The sequence below is a fragment of the Ambystoma mexicanum genome, chromosome 4q (genome assembly GCF_040938575.1).
Source record: "Ambystoma mexicanum isolate Mex_15411 chromosome 4q, UKY_AmexF1_1, whole genome shotgun sequence".
NCBI classification, from domain to species: Eukaryota; Metazoa; Chordata; class Amphibia; order Caudata; family Ambystomatidae; genus Ambystoma; species Ambystoma mexicanum.
In genome coordinates, this window is record NC_090928.1 from 1,296,265,086 (window position 1) to 1,296,292,595 (window position 27,510).

At 43.4% G+C, this 27,510-nt stretch overlaps 1 protein-coding gene across 1 annotated transcript in view; it reads left to right on the forward strand.

Moving 5' to 3' along the window:
• The window catches only part of LOC138467389 (uncharacterized), a 623,308-nt gene that overhangs the window by 395,478 nt on the left and 200,320 nt on the right, over window positions 1-27,510 (forward strand). The window contains 3 exon segments of the mRNA XM_069607343.1: window positions 10,575-10,628; window positions 13,652-14,856; window positions 16,742-16,980. Of these exon segments, the coding sequence (XP_069463444.1) occupies window positions 10,575-10,628; window positions 13,652-14,856; window positions 16,742-16,980 (1,498 nt within the window).

Genomic DNA, 27,510 nt, shown 5'->3' on the forward strand with positions numbered 1-27,510 from the left:
CCTAGTCCAGAAACAAAACCAGTTTGAAATGGGTCTCTTCGATGGGTTAATAATGACCATGCATTCAGGTCACAAAGGACTAGTCTACAAAAGATTTTCCCAGGCACATCTAATAGTGCGATGGGCCGATAGCTCATGGGATTCTGTCGATTGCCTTTTTTATGGATAGGCACAATGATTGAATGGGTCAAAGATTTCGGTAGCTCTGGATTGCATAAAATTAACTGAAATGTGATGTAAAGGATAGAGGCCCAGAGGTCAACATTCTTTTTAAAACTGCATTCGAGAGTCCATCAGGACCAGGAGCATGAGATATACTGGCCTTATTGATGAAGTAGCGAATATCCTCTTCATCAAACTTCAGTTCAAATGTGGTGCCAACAAACACGGTTCTTCAAGGGGAATTAGAACAGCATAAATCACTGAGAAATTAGTTATCCTGTCATTTTCTGTGACACCATTTATTTGGGAAGTTAGTTGCGAGACATTTGTTGCCGAATTAAGCATTTGCCAAATTTGAGCAGTGTTTTTGCTTTGAATTTGGTTTAGCATGGCTTCACCATCTTTTTGTTGTTTGGATAGTTTATATTCATACATCCAATTCCTATAAGAGGTTTTAGTAGCGCGCAAGACATCTGCTCTTAAAACCAACGGTGCACTTTGGGCTTGTCTTTTCTGTTTTCTAAACAGAGATTTCCTACAACGGACAGCGTGATCACAAGTTTTAGTTATATTTGGTCTAGCGTTCTGTGCAGTGGCATATAACTGCATTAGGTCATAGGGGACCAACCTGTTTAAGTGAGCTGATTCCTCACCAGCCTTGTGACACAATTTTAAATGATCATGGTAGCGCTCAAGCGATTTCTCTGACCATTTCAGCCTATTTAAAGAGTTGTTTGTTTCTACCGAGCCTAAGAAGAGTTGTCTCTGCGGGCATAGGACTGAAATCAAGTTTAGCTTAAATATCAGGGGCCAATGATCGCTATGTTGAGATGTTTTTACTTCAAAGTCAGTTATATGGTCAAAGAGACTTCTTGTTACAAAGATATAATCAATAGTCGATTATATCTGGTTCCGTCTAAACCAGGTTGCATGAGGAGGAACATCAGCAGTGCTAGTACCATTCAGCATCACCAAATTCCAGGCCTTTACAAAATTGTTCCACAATTCTACTCGTTCTTGTTTCTTGTGCGATTTCCCCTTTCAAAAGATGTAGATTCAAATCGCCTGCTACCATAATATGGGTAATGCCACAGGATAGAATAATATTTTCCATAGCGGCTGCCAAGTTTTAAAGAAATAACACAGTTGTAATGCTCATAGGATTCCAGTATAGATTGATACAAGCAATCTTAAAAGAACTAATGATAACATACAAACATTGAATGAAGGGATTTACAGACGCCAGTGAGAACAATTGCATATTGGCTAATGTATTTGTGGCAATCAACAGCCCCGACATAGGCCTTCCTTTAGAAGCTCGTATTGCAGGCTCCAACTGAATATCATAATTATTCCAGGTAGGGGGAGTTGACCGCCAAGTTTCCTGGAGTAATATGAGATCGTAATTTCCAAGGATACTACAAGGATTATCAATAAGGTGGCTAAATCCTCGAGTATTCCAGCTAATCGCTGACAGCCTCACTGGAAGGTCGAGTACTTCTAGTTTTACTCTCGTAATGTGACTGTATTCCTTATAGCCAGACATGCCTCTGAGGGATTGTGCTTTGACATATGAGGATGGGAATTCTGAGATTTTAAAGGGCTCTTTGACACAGTGTTAGTTGAAATCAGAAAACCTAAGTTGTACAAAGTTTCCTTGGCTGCCCAAATGATGTTTCATATTATTAGAGATTTGGTCCATAATAGAGCTATACCAAGATTATTTTTATTAGGAAACTCAATTTGAACCAAATCATTGGACCCAATTTTTCTAAGTGCAATAGTATCAGAGAAGAGTTTTAGGATGCTCTGTCGATTCATAATGTACGATGAGGTGATTTCTGGACGACATGTAAGAAGCACTGAGTATCTTGTTTCCACTTTAGTATTTGTCTTTTTTACTGATGGTAACAAACGACTTGTAGACATCATATTTGAAGGCACTGGGATATGTGCATTTGAAAACTGAGAATTATTTTGATTAGTCTCTAAAATTGTGCTTGGAAGGAGTACTGAGCCTTGTCTTGAGTTCAACTGCCATAAACGTGCAATAGAGTCTTTTATTTCCTCAAGGTCAGTGTTAGAGAAATTGCCAGAGTTTACAGTCCCGTGCGATAAGCATTCTGATGACTGGCACACTGACTCAGCAAAGGCTGCTCGTTTGAGTGTAGAATCTTTATTTTTGTTGGACGTCATCACTGACAAAGGTGTAGTTGCAGCAGCGCATTTTGCCGTACCATTTACTATGATGGGAAAGTGTGGAGGTTCGAATTTCCGCTGCTCTAAGTATAGATCAACTTCACGTCTTAGTGCTTCTCTAGCAGCCACGGTTTCATCGGAGATCCTAGCATTTTCTTTTAGAGTAATAATGCTGGGACACCCTTGGGCCGGCAAGAGTACACTCTTAGAGTTAGTTGACTGGGAGGACTGAAAGTCTGCAGCCAATTCAATCAGTTCATCAAGAGGAGGATGGTCTATAATCACTCTGGGGGATTCACAGGACTCAAGGTGTCTATTTTACTTGAAATTCGCCAGTGCTACATATTTTTTTGTTATGGAGCTCGAAGCAGCTAGTGATCTGCTATTAGCACGCGTTAAATTGTTAATAAATTGCTTGGTTGAAGACGATACCACTAGCTTAGTGGCTTTAACGTTCTTCGATTTCTTTTTTTTAAAGTTTTTTTAAATTTTTTTTTGTTAGTTCCTGCGTTCTCTTCCTTTTGGAGATCATTGATGACACTTGATTTATAGTTCTTAAATCAAAGACAGGGTAAGTTGTTTTAGGCTCATGGACATTACATGTAGGTTTATCCATGAGATTGGAGTGTCGAGCATTCTGTGTAGACGAGGTGGAATCAGTCGGTCGCCACATTTTTCTCTGTATGATGCCTTTAACAAACGGCACAGATGACCTTAGCTGTGTTGGGTGTTTAACTAGTGGAGACAAACTACCAATTGTGGAATCAGGAACACTTACCACACTTTGACAATCTGTTGTCCTTTTTGTTTGTGTATACACATCAGCACAGGGCATTTTGTTTTTTACATTAGCAGTTTGGTTCAGAGCCAGAGCCTCGGCAATGTCTTTTTGTAGCTTACATACATTTTCAAGTTTTTCATTAATACAACCTTGTAGTCGGTCAAAAGCAAATGTCATGGTTTGTTGCTCAGAACCCATTGAATCAAGATTGTCTGTGAGGCCCTTTAGTTTGGTATCCACAGACTCAAACAGCTTAGCAAGAGCCCTCAATGCAACATTCATCACCTCAAGGGTCAAGTGAGAGGTTTTAGAAATATCTGATGTTTTTGGTGAAATCTGTATTTCTATGTGAGCCCTGCGTGGCGTCGGGGCAATGTAAGATACATCTAGGGCTATAATATTGCAGCTAGAAGTTGGAACATGTTGGGCGACTGCGACAGATTAGAGCCATCTGCTCTTGCCGAGAAACAAGAATTAACAGTATCAAGTTCAATCACTGCATCTTCCATATTATTTGAAATATCAGAGTTCAGAGAAAATGGAGCACCAAAAAAAGAATTGCGTAGTACCATATTGTCTGTGAGAGAAGTTACCATGTTGGCCGCATTGGGTTTTGGTTCAGGTTGCATTTTCTCCTCATATACAACTGAAGCAAGGACACAATCACCTGAAGGAGGATTTTAAACAAGACCACCATTAGTGGTGGATGGTTGTGGATCATGTGCAATAGGAATGGTTGCCGACACAACATTTTCTAGTGTTCCAAAACCGTATTTGCGTATGTCCACATTGTTTGACATGGGCACCTGCTTCTTATTACTAGATTTGGTTTTAGGTTGGGGTGTTCGCGGAATTGGGAGTCGAACAAGAGTTCACAGGCTTCACAACTGAAGGTAGCTCATCATAAAGTGGCTGAGACTCTGACATAATACGCTGGCGTATGTTGGAAGGCATGGCAGTGGTGAGTCAGCACAGGCCTTTGGTTTTAAACGCCATGTAAACTCTCCAAGATCCAAGGTTGGAAAAGAAGAACAACTGAGCTTACAGGAGCTCTGTTAAGAGTCAGAAGGGGGGCGCAAGAGCCGCCAGAAGGCACCGAGCTCGAAACTCCGAACGCCGCGGCAAAGCGGCAGAGCTGGACTCAGCGTAATTCACACGGGTATGCAGGTCCGTACTTTACAGAAACAGCAATTCCTTAGAGAACAGATTACCAGATCAAAGAGATAGCAGTAGTCAAATACTGAACTGCAACTCCACAGTCTCTGGTAACAGATCACAAATAAAATAACTTAATACTAATAAGTTAATCGGATCCCATAGCCAAATTAGAAAGCAGGCTGCTTAATCAGTCGCAAGTTAAAGTTCACAATGTAATGGAAGTGCTTACTGGAATCAGGCAGCCACACACGCCAAACAGCCAAACAGCACCAGCCCTTCTGCCACCAGGGATTACGCCGCAAGGGTGGCGAAGAGCTTCCTTTGAAGTGATGATCGGATCACATGACACAGTCACGTGCTCCTCGGCAGCTCCACCTCCCCCTAAGCCAAGAGCCCAGCGCTCGGAGTGCTGCTGGAGGAGGGAGCAGGCAGGCAAATGCGGGCACAATTTAGATAGTAGGCAGCACTCCTGATACTGCGTCCGGATTTACATCAAAGTTCTGCAAACAACCCAGAATTGGTCCCATTCTAATGTTGGTCTTCATGATGGTTATGAGCCTGGCGCCAAAGGCACCAGGACTGACTCCAAGAGAGCCTTGGATGAGGTTTTAAGGTCTTTAACCTAGCCCTAACTGGAAGGCTGACTTGCCAGTGAGGGCCAGGGTCATGACAGGACTAACCCCCCCCACCCCACCACCACCCTCCAAGGCCCCTCTCACGGTGGCACCTTTGCCTGGTCCTGGTTTGGTTGGGTAATTCTGATGGAACTTTTTTTAATTAAGCGAGGTGCATGGATGTAGTCACTAGGTTCCCATGATCTATCTTGAGGGCCGTATCCCTTCCAATCAACTAAGTAGTATAGTTTGGATCTGGTGTATTGTGAGTCTAGGATATCCTTTACTTCAAACTCTGGTTCTCTGTCAACTAATACTGGTTTTGGTGGTGTTGGATTTATTATAGATTTAATAGAATAAGTTCCCAGATATCGGGGGCGAAAGGTCCGAGTCCCTTTTATGGGCACATATTTTAATGCTAACCAGACCTTGTCTCCAATTTGATAGTCGGGGGCTTTACTACAATGTTGGTCAGCGAATTCCTTTTGTCTGTTCTTAGCTTGGAGTAAATGTTCTGCTGCTTCTTTGAAGGTCTGGGAAATAGTCGTATGTAGGGTTTTAACTGCTGGCATTTCCAAAGGGGTTGGGAGATCCAATTCTGAAGTGCGTGGATGTCTACCATAAATAGTGTAGAAAGGGGTTTGTCCAGTGCTGGTGTGTAATGAATTATTATAGGCATATTCAGCTATCCATAACAAGCCCTTCCAATTTCTTTCCACTTGATGTAACGTAAGTATTGCTTGAGGGTTTGGTTTATCCTTTCTGTTTGGCCATCTGTTGAGGATTGTGACTTGTGGAAAGTCGAATGTCAATTTGGGCCATTGAACAGCATTTCCTCCAGCAGTTGGATACGAACGGACTACCTCGATCTGAGATCAAGACCGATGGAAAGCCATGTAGCCGTATGATTTCCTCCAGTAATACTTTTACTAAATTGGATGCATTTGGAAGACCCTTAAAAGGATTAAAGTGTGCCATTTTAGAGAACAAGTCTACAACTACGAAGATGGTGTTGAATCCTTGACTGGGAGGTAGATCTGTAATGAAATCAAGGGACAGTGTGTGCCATGGTGCGGGAGGAATTTCCAATGGTTGGAGAAGACCAGCTGGTTTCAGCTTTTGAGACTTGTTTTGTGCACACACACCACAAGATTGGATAAATTGTATGATGTCTTTACGCCACCAATAGTTTCATTTTACTTTAGCTAGAGTTTTGGCAATTCCAAGATGACCTTCAATCAGGTAGTCGTGATAACCCGAAATAACCTGCTCTTGTAAATCTTTACTTGGCAAGTATAGACGGTTCGAAAATATGGTAACTGGTCTTTAATGGTGTAATGTTCTCCTTGAGTACACCACTCTTGTGAGAAAGTGGGATCCATTAAGAGTTGGATCTTGTTTTGGAGTTCACCCTGTGTCAATGTTGTCATAAGACCCAGGAGTTTGTCTTCTGGAATGATGGCTACTGGATCTGGAGTTATGTATACCTTTTCATCATTCATCAACACCCATGCGGGACGAGGCATCAGCCTTTCCGTTTCGGACTCCTGGTTGGTAGCTGATCACATAGTCATATTCAGCGAAGAAAAGAGCCCACCACAGTTGATGGGATGATTGAGCCTTTGCTGTTTTTAGGTATTGCAGGTTTCGATGATCATTTATGTCTAGCACCAAGGAGATAGTGCCGCCATGCCTTGAAAGCTGATTTTATAGCCAAGAGTTCTTTGTGATAGCATAGTTGAGTTCGGGGGGTATTTGGTACAAAAGGCGTTTTTCAATTCGTCTCCTTTCTTCACTCGAACAAGATGGTACGCCCCCCCCAAGGTCCAGTTTGGTATAGATTTGGGCGTCTTCGACTTGATCCAATAATTCAGGAATTAGGGGCAGTGGATAACGTTTTTTTACTGTGATCTGGTTTAATGCACGGTAGTCGATGCAAGTCCTCAAATCTCCTTCCTTCTTTGGTATGAAGAATAATGGACTGGCTGCCGGTGATTTAGATGGGTGGATAAATCCATTTGCCAGGTACTGATCAAGATAAGATTTCAAATGGAGGTTTTCTGGTTCAGTAAGTGCATAGATTCGACCACAAGGAATTTGCGCACCAGGTATGAGGTCGATCTGACAATCGTAGGGTCTGTGCGGTGGTAGAGTATTGGCTTGTTCTTTCTGGAATACGTCTTGAAAATCTTGGTATTCATTTGGTAGAGTACTAGTCACACCTAGTACAATCACCGCCGTACTGGGAGTAGCAGATGTACATAAGTCTGTTTTCCCCTTTTCTTGGTAATAACAGGTGCGAGCACAGTCATCGGAAAAGGCCAACTTCTTGGCACGCCAATCTATTAGAGGGTTGTGAGCCACCAATCATGGCATCCCTAAGATTAGTCGAAACTGAGGAGCTTTGATGAGATCGAATGCAATAGATTCTTGGTGTCCATCCTGGCACAGTAGCGTTCGTGCTGCTGTGCATTGGGTTACTGGTCCGGAAGCTATTTCTGTCCCATCAACAGTAGTAACCTTTTCAGTAGTCGACTTAGAGCATAAAGGAAGCCCCATCTCTGCTGCCAGATCTTGGTCTACATAATTCCCAACTGCTCCGCTGTCTATGTATGCTTTGATAGCATGTATCTGAGACGGTTGTTGGTGATTGATCAGAATTACTGGTAATGCAAAGTGTGAGGTCTGTGGCTCATCCTTCTCGCTCAACAAGCAGACCTCTACGCTTGCCAGGCTTGGTAGTTTTCCGACTCCTTGTTATTATCGTCCTTCTCTGTGGGTCCAACAGTTCTCCTTGGTGGTTTCACTGGACATTCTTTGAGGAGGTGGCCTGATTTTCCGCAATAAAAGCATAATTGCTGTTGCCTTCTCTTATCTCTTTCAGTTTTAGTTAAAGGGGGCTGTACACCTCTGATTTGCATGGGTTATACCATGTTTTCCAATGTACGTGGAACATTATCCTTTGACCGGACATACACAGCTTGAGTGTCTAACCTTATCCGGTCTGCTTTTTGGTCTTGTAATCTGTGATCTAATTGCACTACATGGTTGATGAATTCTCCACAGTCTTTAGGTGTGTTAACCACTTGAGCAAGAACACCCTTTAGTTCCCCTCGTAGACCGCGATGAAATAGTGTGGTCCTTTTTTCTTCAGGCCACCCAGCTTCAACGACTAGTCTGTTAAATGTTGCTATAAATGTAAGCAAGTCTTGACCTCCTTGACGGAGTGACAAAAGTTTGTTGTCTAATGCTTGGCCTTGGGTATGACGAGCAAAGAGTTTTTCCATTTCCATCTGGAAACCCCCAAAGTCATGTAACAACGGGTTATCCTGACTTACCAATGGTACCGACCAATCTGCAGCACGGCCACTCAGATATCACAAGACAAAAACAACCCGCGCTTGGTCGTTGGGAAAAGCCCCAGGTCTACAAAGGAAATGAAGACGACACTGGTTCATGAACATTGCATACTTCTTGGGGTCCCCTGTAAATCGTTCAGGTGGAGCTAAAGGAACTGCCCTAGGAAGGGTTATTTGTACTGGATTGGTGGAAGAAGTTGGTACTGGTGCTGGCGGAATGTTACCAGGCAATGGGTTCTATCCTGCCTGTGATTGGAGTAATTGTCTACTTATTTCGTCGGTACCATCCTTAGTAACAATCAAATCCCTCCTAAGAGTGTTTGTTACTCACCGGACGGGAAGTATACCAAATCGGTGGCCGGAAGGCACAGGACTGAACTATTGATTGAAGAGCTAGGTCGGGGCCTCCAACCTAGCCTCCTCTCTGTGAGGGCACAAGACCTTTTTAACGATATGACTCTCTGCTGGGTAGGACCAGGCAGAGGGACTGATCGCTCAAAAGGGCGGGGAGGACACGCCGCCAAGAACCCAGCTGTAAAGGAAAAACAAGAGGTGAGCAATTGGAAATTTAAGAAAGATCCCTTTCCCTCGATACTTCTTTCTAGTAGTACCTGAACTATGCCCTCCCCTTGTTTCAAGGCCACCGGAACCCCCTACAAGTAAGAGAGGAAAATGTAACCTATCCTGACTATAGTTGTCAATTAGATAAGGAGAATGGGTAATCATACAAAAAGAAAACCCTTACCACTGATATGCTGTTAAATCTGTAATGTCCAAAGAGTTCATGAAAACGGAAGTGCAAAATAACAAATGGGTAGGTTAGTTAGGGAAACTAAACCCGGGCGGAACGAGGGCCACACTAGAGTCGGGCAGGTGCACTATCCGCAAAGCGTCCCTGTGCACTACTGAAGAATGTCCAATAGAAGTCGATGCCGTGATCACAATGTTCCAAAAGCGGCAGGCAAAAGGCAGTCCGTGAATGAGGAAACAGGTCTGGTACACGGGTAAGTAGTTTTCCAAAAGCGGCAGGCAAAGGCAGTCCGTGAATGAGGAAACAGGTCTGATACACGGGTAAGTAGTTTTCCAAAAGCGGCAGGCTGGTACACGGGTAATTAAAGTAGGATTGAAGACGGAACTTCTAAATACCGGGATGCAACTTTAATCAGAAGCAGCGTTCCGCCCGGTTCCGAGGTTTAAATCGGGAAGGAGAAGGCAGAACCGGACGAAACCGAGGTTCACGCATCATCGCCTCTGAGCTGACAGCGGGAGGTGGAAAGCTGGGAATTGTAGTCCAAACTTGCCGCAAAGTGCTGCGGGGTGAGCCGAAGCCACTATTTTCCAGGGCAGTTGCCAGTGGGCGTAGAATGGGTTTGCAATATGACTCATAGCCTTACGGAGGGCAATAACCTTCCTGCGGGCCTGCCGAGGCGTAACAGTGTTGGTTTATACCCTGGCTGTATGTACTTCAGCGCGTAATTGTCCCAACAACTGAACTAACTGGTCAGTCTCTTAAGTCTCCATGACGCCATGGTGGATAATATTATTGAGGCTTTGCGTTCTGTTAGGCTCACCTGGTATCCATGGGGACGCCACCCAGCCCTGGTTGGATGATTTGCACTCTCGAACCCTCTCCATGGCCCTTGGCAAGGCCTCTAGTAAAAGATGGGTCTGCAATATAGGAGAGCTGGATTCAATACCAGATTGTCTTTGTTTTCCCACCTCCCTTGGCCTCAACTCCTTCCTCCCCCTTGGGCCCTCTCCTCACCTTAATATTGTAAAAGGTGGATTCTCCATCCTACTCCTCGTGGCAGTGGCGCGTAGATGTGAGGGGCGAGCAGCGACCAATTTACTTCACTGGTGCAAGCCGCCCTGTGGGAATCCAGGCCTGCTGTGACTCCGTTGGTTTGCTGCTTTACAGTCCTTATATGCAGTCCTTATATGCAGTTCTTATGTTCCTCTTAGTTCGAATAATAATGTCTTGCTTCTTTCCTTTTCTGGAAAGGTATTTTGGTGTTGTCATGCAGTTTGAAGATGAGCATGGGCCGGTAGGCGAAAGTGCGGTGTGCGCGATGCTGTCCGGTGAGTAATGCGCGATGCGTGGAGCTGTATCGCCTTTTATATTGCTAAACTGAGTCTTTTCTCTCCTTGCAGGTTGCGATGTTCCTCGCCGAGCGCTGTAATGTTACAGCAATGATACTGACCAGTAGATGACTAAACAGGTAAGAATTGTGTGGCTTTCTTCATTCGGGAGGAACGTGAGTAAACGCTTACTAATGCTGTCTTTCTTTCTCCTCTTTCCAGGTTATGGTATTCCAGGATGCATACAGTGCCGGACGATGGAATTCGTACCTTCAGGTGAGTGGAACTGAAGTCGGTGATGGATTGAAACAGGATACGGTTTCGTAGTGTTCTTTCTCTCTCTGCAGGTACTTGGTTTCAGGTAAGCTGGCATCAAAGAACTGGACACGGTGAGCGTTACGCTGCCCACAGCAGAATAACGCAAAGCATGTTCTGCTGTTTGGGTGCGGTTTAAATAGTCTCAGGTAAAGTAGTCCAGGTAAAATAGTCCCAGGCCTGCCACACCCAAAGTAGTACAGGTGAAGTAGTCCCAGGCCTGTCACACCCAAAAGACTAGACCGCATAGCTCAGTTCCTTGTAACTGAGCTATGTGCGTGCCTCCATGATGGCTGAACCCCCCCACCCCCCTCCCCCAAGTTAAATAATCCCAAGTAAATAGTCCCATTCTAATGTTGGTCTTCATGATGGTTATATGCTTGGCGCCAAAGGCGCCAGGACTGACTCCAAGAGAGTCTTGGATAAGGTTTTAAGGCCTTTTACCTGGCCCTAACTGGAAGGCTTACTTGCCAGTAAGGGCCAGGGGCAAGGGTCATAACACTGCCACCAGCCAAATCTTAATGAAAAGGGAATGAAATAATGTTCCATGAGAAACAGACAAAAAGGCATAAATATTAATCCTTTCCAGAATTCTATGTAAGATTGTTTGTACTGGGTCTGTGAATTTAAAAAGACTAATAAAGTCAATGGCAACTTTATATGTTCTGGGAGACAGTAGATAGTCCCAGAAAATGGAGTTTAAAGTTGGAAGTCTGAAAAAGACAAGCCTGTTTCACTACACTAAAGATGCTGTGTAACACACAGTAAAAACATGATGCCTATGAACACAAAAATGTTAAACACACACAGCAAAACACATGTAAGAGTGGGAAAAAAGGCTCACACTCTTACCATGTGAAAAAATGAATCCTAGAAATCCAGCAAAGCTCCTGACGGACTCAGTAGGTAAGGGAAATTAGCCATTGTGGAGAATTCTCCTTAACAGCCTCCACGACCATCATTCCGGATTCTGAGCATCGCTAGTCACGGAAACCGCTATTCTGACCACCTGTGAAGAACTGCTCGCATCTCTGGACTACAACTCCCCAGCTGTCCTTATCATTCTTGACCTCTCCTCTGCATTTGACACAGTCAACCATTCTCATCCTGTTACAAAGGCTCCACAATACACTTGGTATCTCGGAACGGATTCTGGATTGGCTGTCCTCTTTCCTCAATAACCGCTCTTCCCAAGTCATCCTGGGCTCCTTCTCCTCTCTACCCCCATCTCCAACTGTGGTGTCCTCTAGGGCTCCATTCTCTCCCCCTGGCTCTTTAACATCTACCTTGCCCATCTCATCTCCTCCTTCTCATCCAACTTCCAGTGTTACACAGACACACAGCTCTTCTTCATATTCCCTGCTGACCCTCTTGCACCTTCCATCATCCCTGACTGCCTATCTGCCATCCAGTCTTGGTGCTCCTCCAATGAACTCTGCCTCAGCGCCGTAAAATTGAGATCCTTCCCATTGGGACCCCTGATCCCTCTTTCTTCCCCTCACTCTGGCCTTCCTCCATGGGTGCTCCCACTGCTCCTTCAACTGAATCCAGAAACCTTGGAGTCATCTTCGACTCCTCTCTCTCCTTTCTCCCTCACACCCAAGGACATTACCAAGAAGTCCAACTAGCCTCTCTTCCTTCTCAAAGGAATTCTGCCTTTTCTCCCATTTCCCTCAGAAGCTCAATGTGACTCAAGCCCTGGATCTCTCTAGACTTGACTACTGTAATAGCCTTTTCCTGAGTCTTCCTTCCTCGACTCTTCGACCACTTCAGCTTATCCAGAATAGGGCAGCACGATTTATCTATGGCCTTAAGCCCAGGGACCGAATCTCTCCTACACTACAAAGTCTTCACTGGGTCCGTTGCTGCACTGATTTAATTCAAATCTCTCTGCATCATCCACAAGGCTGTCTGGGCCTGGGACCACACTATCTTCAACTTTATCTCACTAAATACTCTCGCTCTAGACCACTTTGCTCCTCTAGCACAAACTCTGTGTGTAAAGTCTTTTACTAAAAAAGAGGGCAGGGGGTCGCTCACTTTCCTCTGCGGGCTGCCTTGTTTGGAATAGCCTCTCCCTTCTCCTTGAGAAGGAACTTCTCCAATTCTAGAAGCTCCTTAAGACTTTCCTCTTTTTCTCCTCCTTGCCCCCTTTTCTCCTCTGCTAATCCCACAGGAGCTGAATCGGTGTCCTTAGTCCTTATGCAGCTTCGGTGCCTTGACCTCCCACAGCAATTCTTCCCAGCTCCTGTCTATCCACAGCACTTGCCGTGCATCACTCAACATTCCTAGCATTTCGTCCATGTCTCACCATGAGCTCGGACTCCCCAGAAATTAGCCCCTTGCCCATCTTCCTTTCTGCATTTGCTCGTTCTGAATACCTACAAGGCATAGTAGGTTTGTCTCTCTTCGTCTTCCCCTCTGCTCTTAATATTGTGTTTTAATGTATTTCCCGCCCAATCACCCTCCCTCCCCTGTGGGTGCTTTGAAACAGTATATTCCTATTGTATATGTGCCTAACCAGCAAACAATAAATAGATATTAATTTGTGTTTTCTTTTAATTCTATAGGTGATTGATGCCCTGGAGCAATGCACCGAAGCAATTGTTAATTTCTCTGATGGATTAATACCGTACAACGCTTCATTGAGACAATGTTAACTTTCTACACCTCTACAAGGATAATATCCTCGGAGCTACTTGGCTTGTCAAAGTAATGAGGAACTGGGATTAAGCCTACTGAATACTTGAAGATTTTCAGTTAAATGGTAGACTGTTTGTACGAACACAGTGCATTATTTCCTGCAGGAATAGCCTTTTTATTAGCCTATCATTCATGATTGAACCCATGTGGCATTTTATCTGTAGCCTGTATAGTAAGTTAACTTATTTTACACATTTAGTAAATCACCTCTGAATACTCACAGAATGATCTGTGCACTGGTGCTTAAATCTTCACTAGGAACAAGTCTGGTGTGTCACTAGATTAGATCTTCAGATAAGAAACTTGATTTGAGCCCTAAATTCAAGAACAGGTACAGCATGAAAGGTCTTACTCACCACCTTAACACACATACAGGTCAGAAGCCTCATCTGTGCCCTGAATGTGGGAAAGGATTCAGTGTGAAGAGTAATCTTACTATACACCAGAGAACCCATACAGGTGAGAAACCTCATTTGTGCACTGAATGTGGAACAGGATTCAGTGTGAAGAGTACTCTTACTATACACCAGAGAACACATACAGGTGAGAAACCTCATCTGTGCACTGAATGTGGCAAAGGATTCAGTCAGAAGGGACCACTCATTGACCACCGGAGAACACATACAGGTGAAAAACCACACCAGTGCTTTGAATGTGGGGAACGATTCATTCGTAAGATATCTCTTGTTTACCACCAGAGAAAACATACAGGTCAGAAGCCACACCAGTGCACTGAATGTGGGAAAAGATTCAGTTTGAATTTGCACCTTATTGACCACCAGAGAACACATACAGGTGAGAAACCACATCTGTGCACTGAATGTGGGAAAGGATTCAGTCAGAAGGGGGCCCTTATTTACCACCTGAGAACACATACAGGTGAGAAACCTCATCTGTGCACTGAATGTGGGAAAGGATTCAGTAGGAAGGGGCACCTTATTTACCACCAGAGAACACATACAGGTGAGAAACCACATCTGTGCACTGAATGTGGGAAAGGATTCAGTCAGAAAGGATCCCTTTTTTACCACCAGAGAACACATGCAGGTGAGAAACAACATCAGTGCACTGAATGTGGGAAAGGATTCAGTCATAAGAGGAGTCTTATTTACCACCAGAGAACACATACAGGTGAGAAACCACATCTGTGCACTGAATGTGGGAAAGGATTCAGTCAGAAGGGGTCCCTTTTTTACCACCAGAGAACACATACAGGTGAGAAACAACATCAGTGCACTGAATGTGGGAAAGGATTCAGTCAGAAGTGGTACCTTATTTACCACCAGAGAACACATACAGGTGAAAAACCACATCAGTGCACTGAATGTGGGAAAGGATTCAGTCATAAGAGGAGTCTTATTTACCACCAGAGAATACATACAGGTGAGAAACCTCATCTGTGCACTGAATGTGGGAAAGGATTCAGTGTGAAGAGTAATCTTACTCGGCACCAGAGAACACATACAGGTGAGATTTGGTCAGGTTAGTAGTGGGTGTGGGGGCCATGGAGGGGTTGGGTAGAAGAATATGGGTTATCAAAGAAGGGGAGATACAGGAGGTCTCACTGTAATGATGACGTGAATGTTTGGCAAAGTGAAAGAAGTAGTAAAGGTATGAAGATGTAAATGTGAAGGAGTGAATGCATGGTGGATTGAATGCAGAAGAAGCAAGGCAATGGGACTCCTTTTTGGATGTCAGCCTTCATTACTGTTGCCCTCCCTGTGCCATTTACATCGAACTGGAGACCCATCTGTACTTATTTGTCTTGCTTTTGTTTTGTACAATCTGCATATGTTTTTATGTCCATCTGCTGTTGAAACCAAGAACCCTTTACATAAAGAAAGGCACTTGTAATCCCATGTCTGCATGTATGGAGCACCCTTGCCCCATTACACACTAAAAAAACTGAAATATGTTACTGAAAAAAGTAGCAATAGTCCTAGTAAATAAAAGGGAATATCAGCACGTAGCCTGCCCTCTGCTTTCACCCACAGTGTTGTGTGGATATGTTATTAGAGGTACCAGTAGGGCTGTGCTAGGGAAAGGAGCTGTACAGTTTTACTGATCTGAAGAGGAACTTTAAGGTAAGAATGCATCTTTTAGTTTTCATGTATTACTAGTTGCAACTTTATTCTATACTGCCAACTTCAAAATGTGGCGTAAAATATTGCAACTTTAACATGTCTGGAGCCCTGGTTAATAGGATTGCATTTGTTCACCACCAAAATACACATTGCACTGGGTGTTATCATAAACCTGGAATGTCCAGCTATGCTGTGGATGTAAAACGCTGCTCTCAATTTCCCAAAGATGTCTTCCTTGTCTAGAATCCCTTCTAAATAAACCCTGCACCACTTGCCCTTTTGGTGAACACTCTTTAACTCAAGTCTCCTCCCATCATAATCCTGAAAGCTGTCTAACAGTTATTGGAGCACTTGACATTATCAGATAGTTCTCTGGCAGCAAATTAACTCAAACTAATCACTGCCCTCTGATCCTTCAGCAAATTTAGAAATCAAAGTATTTTCTGGATAAAATGATGAATAGTGGTTGGCTTAATATTACATGGTTTCTATACTCCCAGAACCACAGTGGGGGGAAAAATGCTTTTTCCAAAGGAAATCTGATAGCGGTTAAGATGACTAATTTGTAATTTAAACCATATCTACCAGAGTTCATGTACTTAATTAAATGCTAATGAAATTGATATGGACATTCTGCCTTAATCCGTCACTATGTAATGACATTAAGAAAGGATTGCTTACTTGCGCCCCCACTGGTAGGCTTTTATCTGTTTCTATTGTCGGACTTTGCTCAAGGACAAACTGCATCCTGGTACACGAGCACACCATTTGTTTTGATTTGTTATGTCTGATCTGAGTAATAATTATTCTTTTGTAACATGCTTAATACCGGAGACCAGTTTCTAAGCACAAGACCTGTGTTTCTATGCGTTGTCTTGCTTCCAAGATAAATGTGTTGCCCCTGAGCTATCCTCCCGGCACCTCATCTCGGTTTGTGTTTGGAATGCATTCATTTTTGAACTTTCGTATTTATAATTTTATTACTACTTTTATTTTCTATTGAATTCTGATTCAGACCCTTTTTTCTTTTTGTTTTAATAAGTGTCTAGTCGGTCTTCCAGCCCTGATGGCACTTTCCTTTCTTGTGACTTGCATTCTGCAGATCATTTCTAATAATCACTGGATTGCCTCATGGACCCCGAATATTCTTGTGTGCTGGTTGCTTCATAATGAACAGTTTTCTATTTCTTTCTAATATGTAATTCACTTGTCTGACATTTTCCTCTAAAATAAATTGTAGGGACAAGTGTTCCTTCAGTTGTTGTTTCCATGAATTTTTCTTTAAAGCCACACACTCCTGATGACCGCAAGTAAATGTGCCATATGTTATTTTGTGTTGAAAATTCGGGGAATCTATGCTGGCGTTATTGCTGTGAGCACCTGCCATTACTACGTGGTGAAGAAAATTGAAAACATCCTTTGGAGAAAAAAACCCAGAGAGCTGCGTCTGAGTCCAGGGCGCAATGGGAGATATCAGGAATGCAGGCACTTACAAAACACAAAGGAGGATGATGTCGATGCCAACTGTAATGATTTAGAACTTTTGCTTGCCCATTAGGTGGGCGTCCTAATATAATGCCCACATTTTATACAGTCCCACTTCACACTTCTGTGAAACAAACCAATGTTTTCATCAAAACTCAAGTTTATTTAAATAAATGAAGGGAAAATCAAGACAAAGGTAGGGCCAAGTTGTATGCAGGGGAAGTCACCACATTGTTACACAATCACAGATAACTTGTCTACAAAAATCACCTGCCTGAATTTATCTCGTTTTTCACACAATCATTAATTACCATAGTCAATTATGTATACACATTGAGGTCTGAATGACGAAAACATTCCTATCGTAATGTAATTACATATTAAACTTAGTCTCTTTTTCAAATTTAGTTTAATTAGCTACAGCCTTCACAGGCACACATTCTCAAACTCATCTTAATTAGGCTATGGTGTGGGGCCCTCAAACCATGGTCTATTACTGAATATATCCATGATAGCGCTTAGGGTACTTTTATAAAATAAATATAACCAGTTAAATGCTACCCAGAGTGCTGGGAAATGTTTCCTATTTTACACAAGGCACAACTCTGAGAAAGCATTATTTATTTGTGAGATGTAATCCCCTCTGGCTTAAATAGAATGTAGGCTGTAACTCGCACTACAAACTACAATATCCTATTTCTGTGAATAATAACTTGTCCTCCAAGGCATGTAGTAATGCTATATTTTCTATATAAGTCTCATTTGGCCTTTGTGCAGTGAAAGACGCAATTAATTTTACCACAATTATACTATTTGGAAAGCAGCCCCTAGTGTGTCAAAGTTTTCTTTGCAAAACGCAAGGTCGAAGACAAGTTCATTTCTGTCAGCAATTGAAAATCTCAGATGAACACATTATGGTTCTAATTCTAAAATATAACTTGTTAGTGACCATTTAAAAGGAGGGCTGTCTTTATTCTTGTACGGTTTCATTACCATAACCTTATTTACAGTCATTGTTAAGCCATTGTCACGTGCATATTTTTTGGAAGGCCTGAATCTGTTGATTCAACCCAATCGTGGTACGATCTAGAAGTACAAGGTTGTCTGCATAAAGCAGCCAATTGACCAACAGGGTATCCTGTTTAGGCTGAAGTGATCATATCACCCTTGAGGTCTTGCTAATATCAGCTAGAAATAAATCAGAGAAAATTGTTTTAGTCCACACTCCATCTTAATGGGTGAAGAGAGAAGACCTTCCCCATAAGTCTCACTCTTGTAGATGTTCTCTCAAAAAGTGCCCAAATCCTTTTGATCAAGTATGCAGGGCAGCCCAAAGTTGTGAGTTTTGACCATGAAAGAGAGCGGTCAACACTGTCAAATGCCATTGAACAATCAATGAAACCTACGTAAAGGCAAAATCTTCCCTTAAGTATTTCCGCTCTTAGCAAATTGATCACAAAACTGTTCAGTGCTGTACCCATTCCCTTTATAAAAACAGACTTGAAAAAGGTCCAGAACCCCTGCGTCAATTGCTCAAGACCTCAAATGAGATTCAATCATGGAGCTAAAACTTTTTCCATGCAGTCAAAAAGAGCAATTGGCCTATAGGTTGCGGGGCTCAAAAGATTACCATTTTTGAAAATAGGGACTATAATTGGGGCCTTCCAAGAGCAAGGAACTTCTCTGGACACAATCACCTGATTGAACAATGTTAAATAAATGTGGGACCTCAGGGTTGGGTTGCTTTTGAGGTTGACATTACTCTTCAGAATTCTATATGTAATAGCGTCTTCTAGAGATAAGTTCCACTGAATGTTATTATGGGCTACCTCTGTATGAGCAGGCGTCGGTAGGTCAGAATATATTTTAGAGGAAAATGAAATCCAGTTTCCCTTAGGGATTGGATTAGTCTGGAAGTCTTTTGCGGGTTCAGATGTCGATTTGATGATTCCCTCCCAAAACTGCCCTTTTTAATAATTATTCAGGGAACTTAACATCTGCTCTGTGTCCTGTTGTGCCAGAATAGACTTGTGTTAGTGTAAACAATTGTTATATTTATTTTGGATTTTGTAAGCTTCTTTTTAGCCTTTACCTCAAAGGCGTGAGGATGCCTCACACGACTGTGTAAGGGTTTATAGAGCAGTCTATATAATCCACCTAGAATTTCATTTTAGGCATTTTGATATAATACATTGCTCAGGTTTGTTTCATTCAAGACTCTAATAAGCTGTTGAATTTTTCTATTCTACCATGTTTTTAATGTATTTTTTTTAATTTATATGTTAATTTCATACACAATGTTTCCAGACAACCCATTTGAAGCTCGGTGAGGTCAATTCAGTGTTGTAAAATTGTTCAAACAGTAGTTTATAATGAACAGTTCTGTGGGAATTAATATTTTGTTTGTCTGCACTGTATCTATTGGAATAGCAAGTTTGATAATGTGCTCCAGAATTTTATCTGAAGTGCTTTTGTTGGAGAACGTGCTCCCGCCTGTGCCGTTAAGGACCTGTCTGGCTCTTGACTAACAACACTCAGATTCCCCATGCCATCAGAAGGCGAAGAGTCATTGTGCTGGGCTATTCAGTATTTTTTTTTGTTTGGAAATTTTATTGGTTTTGTAGGGTAATCCAATAATTATTCCAAACAAGTACATCGAAAAAACACATTGAAACAATTAGAACATTCATTGGTGCAAAACATCACAATGGAAGTTCACAGAAGAAGAGAGTATTGAAAGCACAACAGTGGTGAATTACCCCTATAGTATATCACTTCTAGAACTATGACCACCACACAGCAACATAAATCTCATAGCCGTATATTGGCACTACTGTAACTTCCTAGACTGAAGACGACAACAAAGAAAATAAAGACACCTGCACATCATTATCCTTACCCTGCACCCCCAAGAGCAACAATATCCAACATATAACTAGCCATTCAATGTTCTTTTTACAACAGAAAATATCCTAGTAAAAGCAAAACGAAGTGGCTAACATATACACACACAAGGGAAAGATAAAACAGGCAACATGGGGAGAAGAGACATAGGGTAATAATACGCATATTCACAGAAAAGTACAAGAGTCCACTCTGGATGCTGAATTGTCCCTTTGCTACTGTTAACATGTCAAGGCCCAAGGAGGACAGGCTCCACCTACACATGCCCTAACTTCAAGTGATGCTAAGGAAGACCTCTAGATGATGCTGCGGTTATGGTCTTGACTCCCAAGGCCAAGCATTTCCTGCTTAACTAGGATTCCTTTCTATGAGTGTATGTCACCTGATTCCAACATCATGTTACAGATCATTTGGATAGCTCTTCCCAGTTTGACGTTATGACTTTAACTGCAATGGCTAATAGGGTATCAAATAACCTCCCTTGAGTACTCTTCCCACTAAACAAGGGATGATTTGAAGTATATGTGGCCATACTCCTGCCCAGAACTTGCTAGCAAATTTGCATGAGAACAACATATGTGCTAGGTTACCCACCTCTTCCCGGGAGGATCAGGATAGTGTGCTATTCCTACTCGTGCCCACTTTTGTGAGACGAAGAGAGCCCTGTTATAAAATATATACAGCGTCTTGTTTGTGGATGCTGCCGATGAGGTGCGCCTGATTTTATTCCTTATACATGACCGTGCATCTTTCAATATTGTGGTCCCGCACTCCTTACAAGTAGCTTCAGTTTTTCTGTTCATGTTCAACCTGACACCCTGATTCAACCCTGCATACCCCACCGGTGCCTTGTGGGAAACTTTCCTTCACCTTACCCACTACAGACCCCTTCAATTACCACCTTCGCTGCTTGACTAGTCAGTTGAAAGTATCTCAAGAATTCACTGACAGGTAGACCAAACGTCTTCCGTAGTGTTGCAAAGGGAAGCTGAGTATATCTGATCGGGTACAGTATACCCCTGCCTCCTCCAAGACGACCAATTCTGGAATGTGCCTTCTGTACTGAGCTTAGAATTCAACCATAACTGCATCCTCTCACAGGGGAGCAATTGTATCCTCTCACAGGGCATCCCCTGTCTGGCCCTGTGATGAGAGCAATGCTGCTCCGGAATGTCCTGAATTGTGATTGCACCACCTAAATGCAGGTGGCTATGCTGCTCCTGAATATCCTGAAGTGTGATTGCGCCACCCAAATCAACCTGCAACCCAATGAGTGATCAGCTGATGAAGATGAGCCCTGTTGGGCCATTGAAAAGCTGCTCCTTACTCTCCTTCAAACATGGCCACCGCCATGATGCCGAGCTCTATACACACCGGCACCCCAGCCATTTGCCTGCATCCTCCTGCTTGTGAATGGAGGGGTGTCCAGCAATTTCACTTTGACCCAGGGAGCTGGCAGGCGAAGCCAACCCCCTACAAAGGGCACCTACTGAGGCTTATGGGAGTATCCCCTGTTTGGCCCTGAACGGCCTGACTAATACTACAGCTCTGCCACTAAGGTATGTCAAAACTATTGGTACCTGCTATTGTGCCACGCCGTTTTAGCCCAAATTGCTACACCACTACTTGTCAATCCCCCCTACTGTCTACCTCCCAGCATGCACCCATGCCAATGTTACTACTTCCCTGCTCCAGGCACCACCCATCCCCAAACTAGACCCTTCCCCAAGTGCGCCCACCCACCTCCTGTATTGGGCCTCCTAAGTCTAACAGGTCTCGGCACGCCCTACTATGTTCCTCAACAGTGCCTGTGTAACCCTACCTGTACCAGCGCCTTGATGCCCTTGGGCTTAGTGCACTATATAAATGTAAAAATAAACTCCCCTCCCGTGCCCACCACCCAAATATGCATCCCCTTACATGTAAAAGCCATCGGCTCTATCCTCTGTAGGGAAGGTTTTGCCATATGAATGGTATGTCCTCCAGTTGATAGGAATAAGCTAATGAAGATTTCAGATAGCGCTGTACTGGTCATTGACCACGGCCCTGTCGGATAACCATCCCACCCCTGAATTATTCCAAACGCCATCAGATACCTTTTAAAATTAGGGTATCTCATGCCTTGCAATAGGCGTAGCTGTAACCTAGCGTGGGATATCTTCGCCTTTTTCGATTAGCTGATTAATAGCTTGCAGATTTCTTCAAGGCAGGATGGCGGCCATTGGAGAGGTAACATCGCTAGAATGTACACAATGATAAGGGAAATACACATTTTATTTGTTGCTAAGCGTTCCCACCATATGAGGAGTAGCGAGGAGTACCTGTTCAATAATTCTTCAATCTTGGTTTAGCCTGCGCACAGTTCAACTTAACGGTAGCCGCAGTACAAGTGGAAACATCAATACGCAGGTATTTAATGCTAATCTGTGCCCATTAAAGCACTGTCCTTTGATATACGAGCTGAAACATACGTTATATAGGGGCGTGACTTCCGTCTTACCTAGATTGAGTTTATACCCTGATCCCTCAGAATAACGTCCAATCTCTTCGAGGAATGGAGGGAGGGACGTCTCTGGATCTTCAAGGTAAGCCAGGATATCGTCTATGTATGTTGACACTTTGACTGAGAAGCTACTTGAAAAAGCGGTGCCCACCCCTTTAATGGATGTCTTCATGCAGATCTTTTGGAGTAAGAGCACCAGAGAAGGAAAGAAGAGAAGTGAAAGAGAACCATCCTGCCTAGTGCCTTTGTATAGGAAAGAGCTGGGTGAAGACCCGATTCACAAATAATGCAGCTCTAGTGTACTTGTATAGTGTTATAATCAGGGGTATCATTATAGGTCCAAGGCCATGCCATCGTAAAGAACTTTCAAGAAACTTCCAGCTCACTCTATCGAAGGCCTTCTCTGCGTCTAGGGTGATTGCGGCCCAAGTTTTGCCTGCTTTATTCCCCAGCTCTAAAATATCACAGAAAAGGTGAGTATTAGCAGAGGAAAGTGTCATGACCCTTGCCCCTGGCCCTCACTGGCAAGCCAGCCTTCAGTTAGGGCCAGGTCAAAGGCCTTATAACCTCATCCAAGACTGTCTTGGTGTCAGTCCTGGCGCCTTTGGCGCCAGGCTCATAACCATCATGAAGATCAACATTAGAATGGGACTATTTACTTGGGACTATTTAACTTGGGGGGCTCAGCAAACATGGAGGCACACACATAGCTCAGTTACAAGGAACTGAGCTATGCCGTCTAGTCTTTTGGGTGTAGCAGGCCTGGGACGACTTTACCTGGACTATTTTGGGTGTGGCAGGCCTGGGACTATTTTACCTGGACTACTTTACCTGAGACTATTTAAACCACACCCAAACAGCAGAACATGTTTTGTGTCATTCTGCTGTGGGCAGCGTAACGCTCACCGTGCCCAGTTCTTTGATGCCAGTTTACCTGAAACCAAGGACCTGCAGAGAGAGAAAGAACACTACGAAACTTACCTGGAACAGTATCCTGTCTTCAATCCATCGCCGACTTCAGTTCCACTCACCTGAAGGTACGAACTCCATCATCCGGCACTGCATGCATCCTGGAATACCATAACCTGGAAAGAGGAGAAAGAAAGACAGCATTAGTAAGCGTTTACTCACGTTTCCTTCCGAATGAAAAAAGCCACACAATTCTTACCTGGGTAGTCATCTCCTGGGTAGTATCATTGCTGGAACATTACAGCGCTCGACGAAGAACATCGCAACCTGTAAGGAGAGAAAAGACACAGGTTAGCAATATAAAAGGCGAAACAGCGCCACGCATCGCGCATTACTCACCGGACAGCATCGCGCACACCGCGCTTTCGCATACCAGCCCATGCTTATCTTCAAACTGCATGATAACTCCAAAAAACCTTTCCATACCTAAAAGGAAAGAAGCAAGATATTATTATTCGAACTAAGAGGAACATAAGAACTGCATATAAAGACTGTAAAGCAGCAAACCTACGGAGTCGCAGCAGGCCTGGATTCCCACAGGGGGGCTTGCACCAGTGAAGTAACTTGGTCGCTGCTCGCCCCCCACATCTACGCGCCCCTGCCACGAGGAGCAGGACGGAGAATTCACCTTCTACAATATTAAGACCCATCTTTAACCAGAGGCCTTACCAAGGGACCGGGAGAGGGTTCGAGAGTGCAAATCATCCAACTAGGGCTGGGAGGCATCCCCGTGGATAACAGGTGAGCGTAACAGAACGCAAAGCCTCAATAATATTATCCACCTGGGCGTCATGGAGACTACAGAGACTGACCAGTTAGTTAAGTTGTTGGGACAATTACGCGCTGAAGTACATTCAGCCAGGCAAGAAACCAACCATTGAATCTTGCGAGATAATGTCCACTAAGACTCCCACAGCTAACTCTCAAACTCTTAACCTCCATCTGATATATAGACCTCCTGGTCCCATCAAGACTTTCATAGAAGCCTTATCTACCACCCTATCAGAAACCTCAAGGACACCACCCAATCAATATTACTTGGCGACCTTAACATTGGCTTCAATGATATCAATGACCCACAAGCCATAACTGCCTCCAGCATTCTGACTGAACTGGGCTACACCCAAAGAGTGTTTGAGCCTACACATATCAAAGGGAGAACCCTAGATTGGATTGCTGACCACAACTGTAAAATCTCCACACTCACTATCTCACCCCAAATATGGACAGATCACCATCTCATTTCATTCTCATTGGACGCTACAACTCCTAAACTGCAACAACCTTGTGCACCACCTGCACTCACCAGAAATAAAAAAAATATGACACTAGACAAACTACTCCCCGGTATCATGCCCACTTTGAACGCTTTACCTAACAACCTAAACCCCAATGAATTAGTGGCAGAATTTAATAACATTATGAACAAAACCCTCAATGATATCGCTCCACTTAAGCTTAGAAACAGCAAACCACAGAGCCACCTGAATAACTGGTTCACCCCTCTCCTAAAAAATCTCAGACTAGAAAAAAGGAAATGGGAAAATACGTGGAAAGCCCACCCCACTCCGGAAAACAAACTGAAATTAACTAACATCTCATCTCAAAATAAAAAAGAAATCATCTCAGCTAAACAAGAGACCTACAACAACAGAATTACACAAGCTAATTCAAGCACAAAAGAACTGTTCTCCGTACTCAGAGAACTGGAAAATCCCATAAAACCTCAAGATAACTGCACTAAAGATAAAAAATAGTGCTCTGAAATCCAGCATGCATTATCAAATAAAGTCCTAAACCTCCAAAAGAAAATAGAACTAAAACGAGAGACCTTAGCATCGGCCACATCAACCTCTACTAAAACGCTTCCCAACCTTAATCCAACCACCCAATTCCACTTCTCCAAAGTCTCTAAACTAGAGGTGGAGAAAGTAATACTTGGTCTAAAACCATCCAGTTGCAAAGGCGACCTCTGCCCAGCACAACTTATCAAAGATGCTGCACGAGACCTAGCACCGTTCATCACAAAGTTGATTAATGCCTCCTTTACCACAGGTACCATCCCGAGCAACCTAAAAGAGTCCTGGGTGCTCCCACTCCTTAAAAAGGCAACCTTAGACCCAGCTATTCCCACTAATTATAGACTGATTACTACCGTACCGTTCCTACTGAAGGTTCTGGACAAGGTGGCATATATCCAAATCCAAAACTTCCTGGAACAAAACCAACTACTAGGCTCCCGTCAATCCGGTTTCCGTCCACTACACGGCACAGAAACTGCATTGATTGATCTAAAAGCCCAAATAGATAAAGTACGAGATTCTGGTAAAACAGCACTTCTCCTCGTATTAGATTTATCTGCCGCATTTGACTTAGTAGATCATAAAGTCTTGTGTAACCTCTTAGACACAGCAGCACAATTCTCTACTGAGGCTATAGTGTGGATCCAATCATTCCTTAGCAACCGCACCATGAGGGTCTTCTCACCCACTGCAGCTGCAGACCCCATCCCCATCACCTGCAGCGTGCCACAGGGATCTTGCGTTTCACCAACGCTTTATAACATTTTCACTAAGCCCCTGTTTGATGACTTGGACCACCTGGGTATCGTGTATACTAACTACGCTGACGATACCCAGATCCTACTACCACACACAGGGGACTACGAAAAGGACTCAGAACTAGTGAACACAATTTACAGCATCGTTCAGGCATGGATGGCAACCCATGGCCTATGCCTGAATGATGATAAAACCGAGCTACTTATCTTAGGGACTGCTTCCCTCATTAAAAAAACTAAATACAAACTACTCCTCCTTCATCATCGATGAGAACTGCATACAAGTAGCCAAAGAAGTAAAAACTTTAGGTATATACCTTGACTCCACCTTATCATTCTCCAAACAAGTAAACTCCCTAGCCTCATCAACAGCTTACACATGTAAACTAATCAGAGCAGGAAAACAATTCTTATCTCAGCACAGTTGTCTAACACTATCCAGAGCCCTAATCATCTCCAAACTAGACTACTGCAACGCATTGTACATAGGAGCTACTAAATCCACCATCAACAAAATTCAGATACAGCAAAACAATGCCCTCCGAGCAGCATTGAACATTCCCAAGAGAGAACACATCTCAGAAACAAGAAGGAAACACAAATGGCTCTCCACCTATGAGAAAATCAGACTCAAAACTGCATCCCTCACATACAAATCACTTTATAGTAAAGCCCCACAATACTTAAAGGACAGATTCACCAGAACACACTCCACCAGACAAACTAGACTAGCCAACACCAATCGCCTCCAAGTACCCGGATTCAAACTCGCCACCATAGGTGGAGCTAGCTTCCCAGTCAAAGCTGCCCAATTGTGGAATGAACTACCTATCACTGTGAGGCTAGAGCAATCTTTCATCAAATTCAGACAATATGTGATAACTGGTTGACAACAACAAATGATAAATGAATGCATGAATGTGTTCCTACCTGTCTGTTACCATGTTTTACTCGCCTGTAAACCTACAACTATTGTAACCTGTAACCGTGCTCTAAGCTGTACATCTTCTTACCTTCTGCGCCCTTATACCCCAGGGTCCGGTGCGCATAATAAATACTAAACAAACAAACAAACAAACAATGCTCTTAGGAGGGATTTGATTGTTACTAGGGATCGTACCGACGAAATAAGTAGACAATTGCTCCAATCACAGGCAGGACAGACCCCATTGCCTGGTAACATTCCGCCAGCACCTGTACCAACCTCTACCAATCCAGTACAAATAACCCTTCCTGGGGCAGTTCCTTTAGCTCCACCTGAACGATTTACAGGGGACCCCAAGAAGTATGCAATGTTCATGAACCAGTGTTGTCTTCATTTCCTTTGCAGATCTGGGGCTTTTCCTAACAATCAAGCGCGCGTTGCTTTTGTTTTGTCATATCTGAGCGGCAGTGCTGCGGATTGGTCGGTACCATTGGTAAGTCAGGATGACCCATTGTTACATGACTTTGGGGGTTTCCAGATGGAAAAGGAAAAACTCTTTGCTCGTCATACTCAAGGCCAAGCATTAGACAACAAACTTTTGTCACTCTGTCAAGGAAGTCAAGACTTGCTTACATATATAGCAACATTTAACAGACTAGTCGTTGAAGCTGGGTGGCCTGAGAAAAAAGGACCACACTATTTCATCGGGG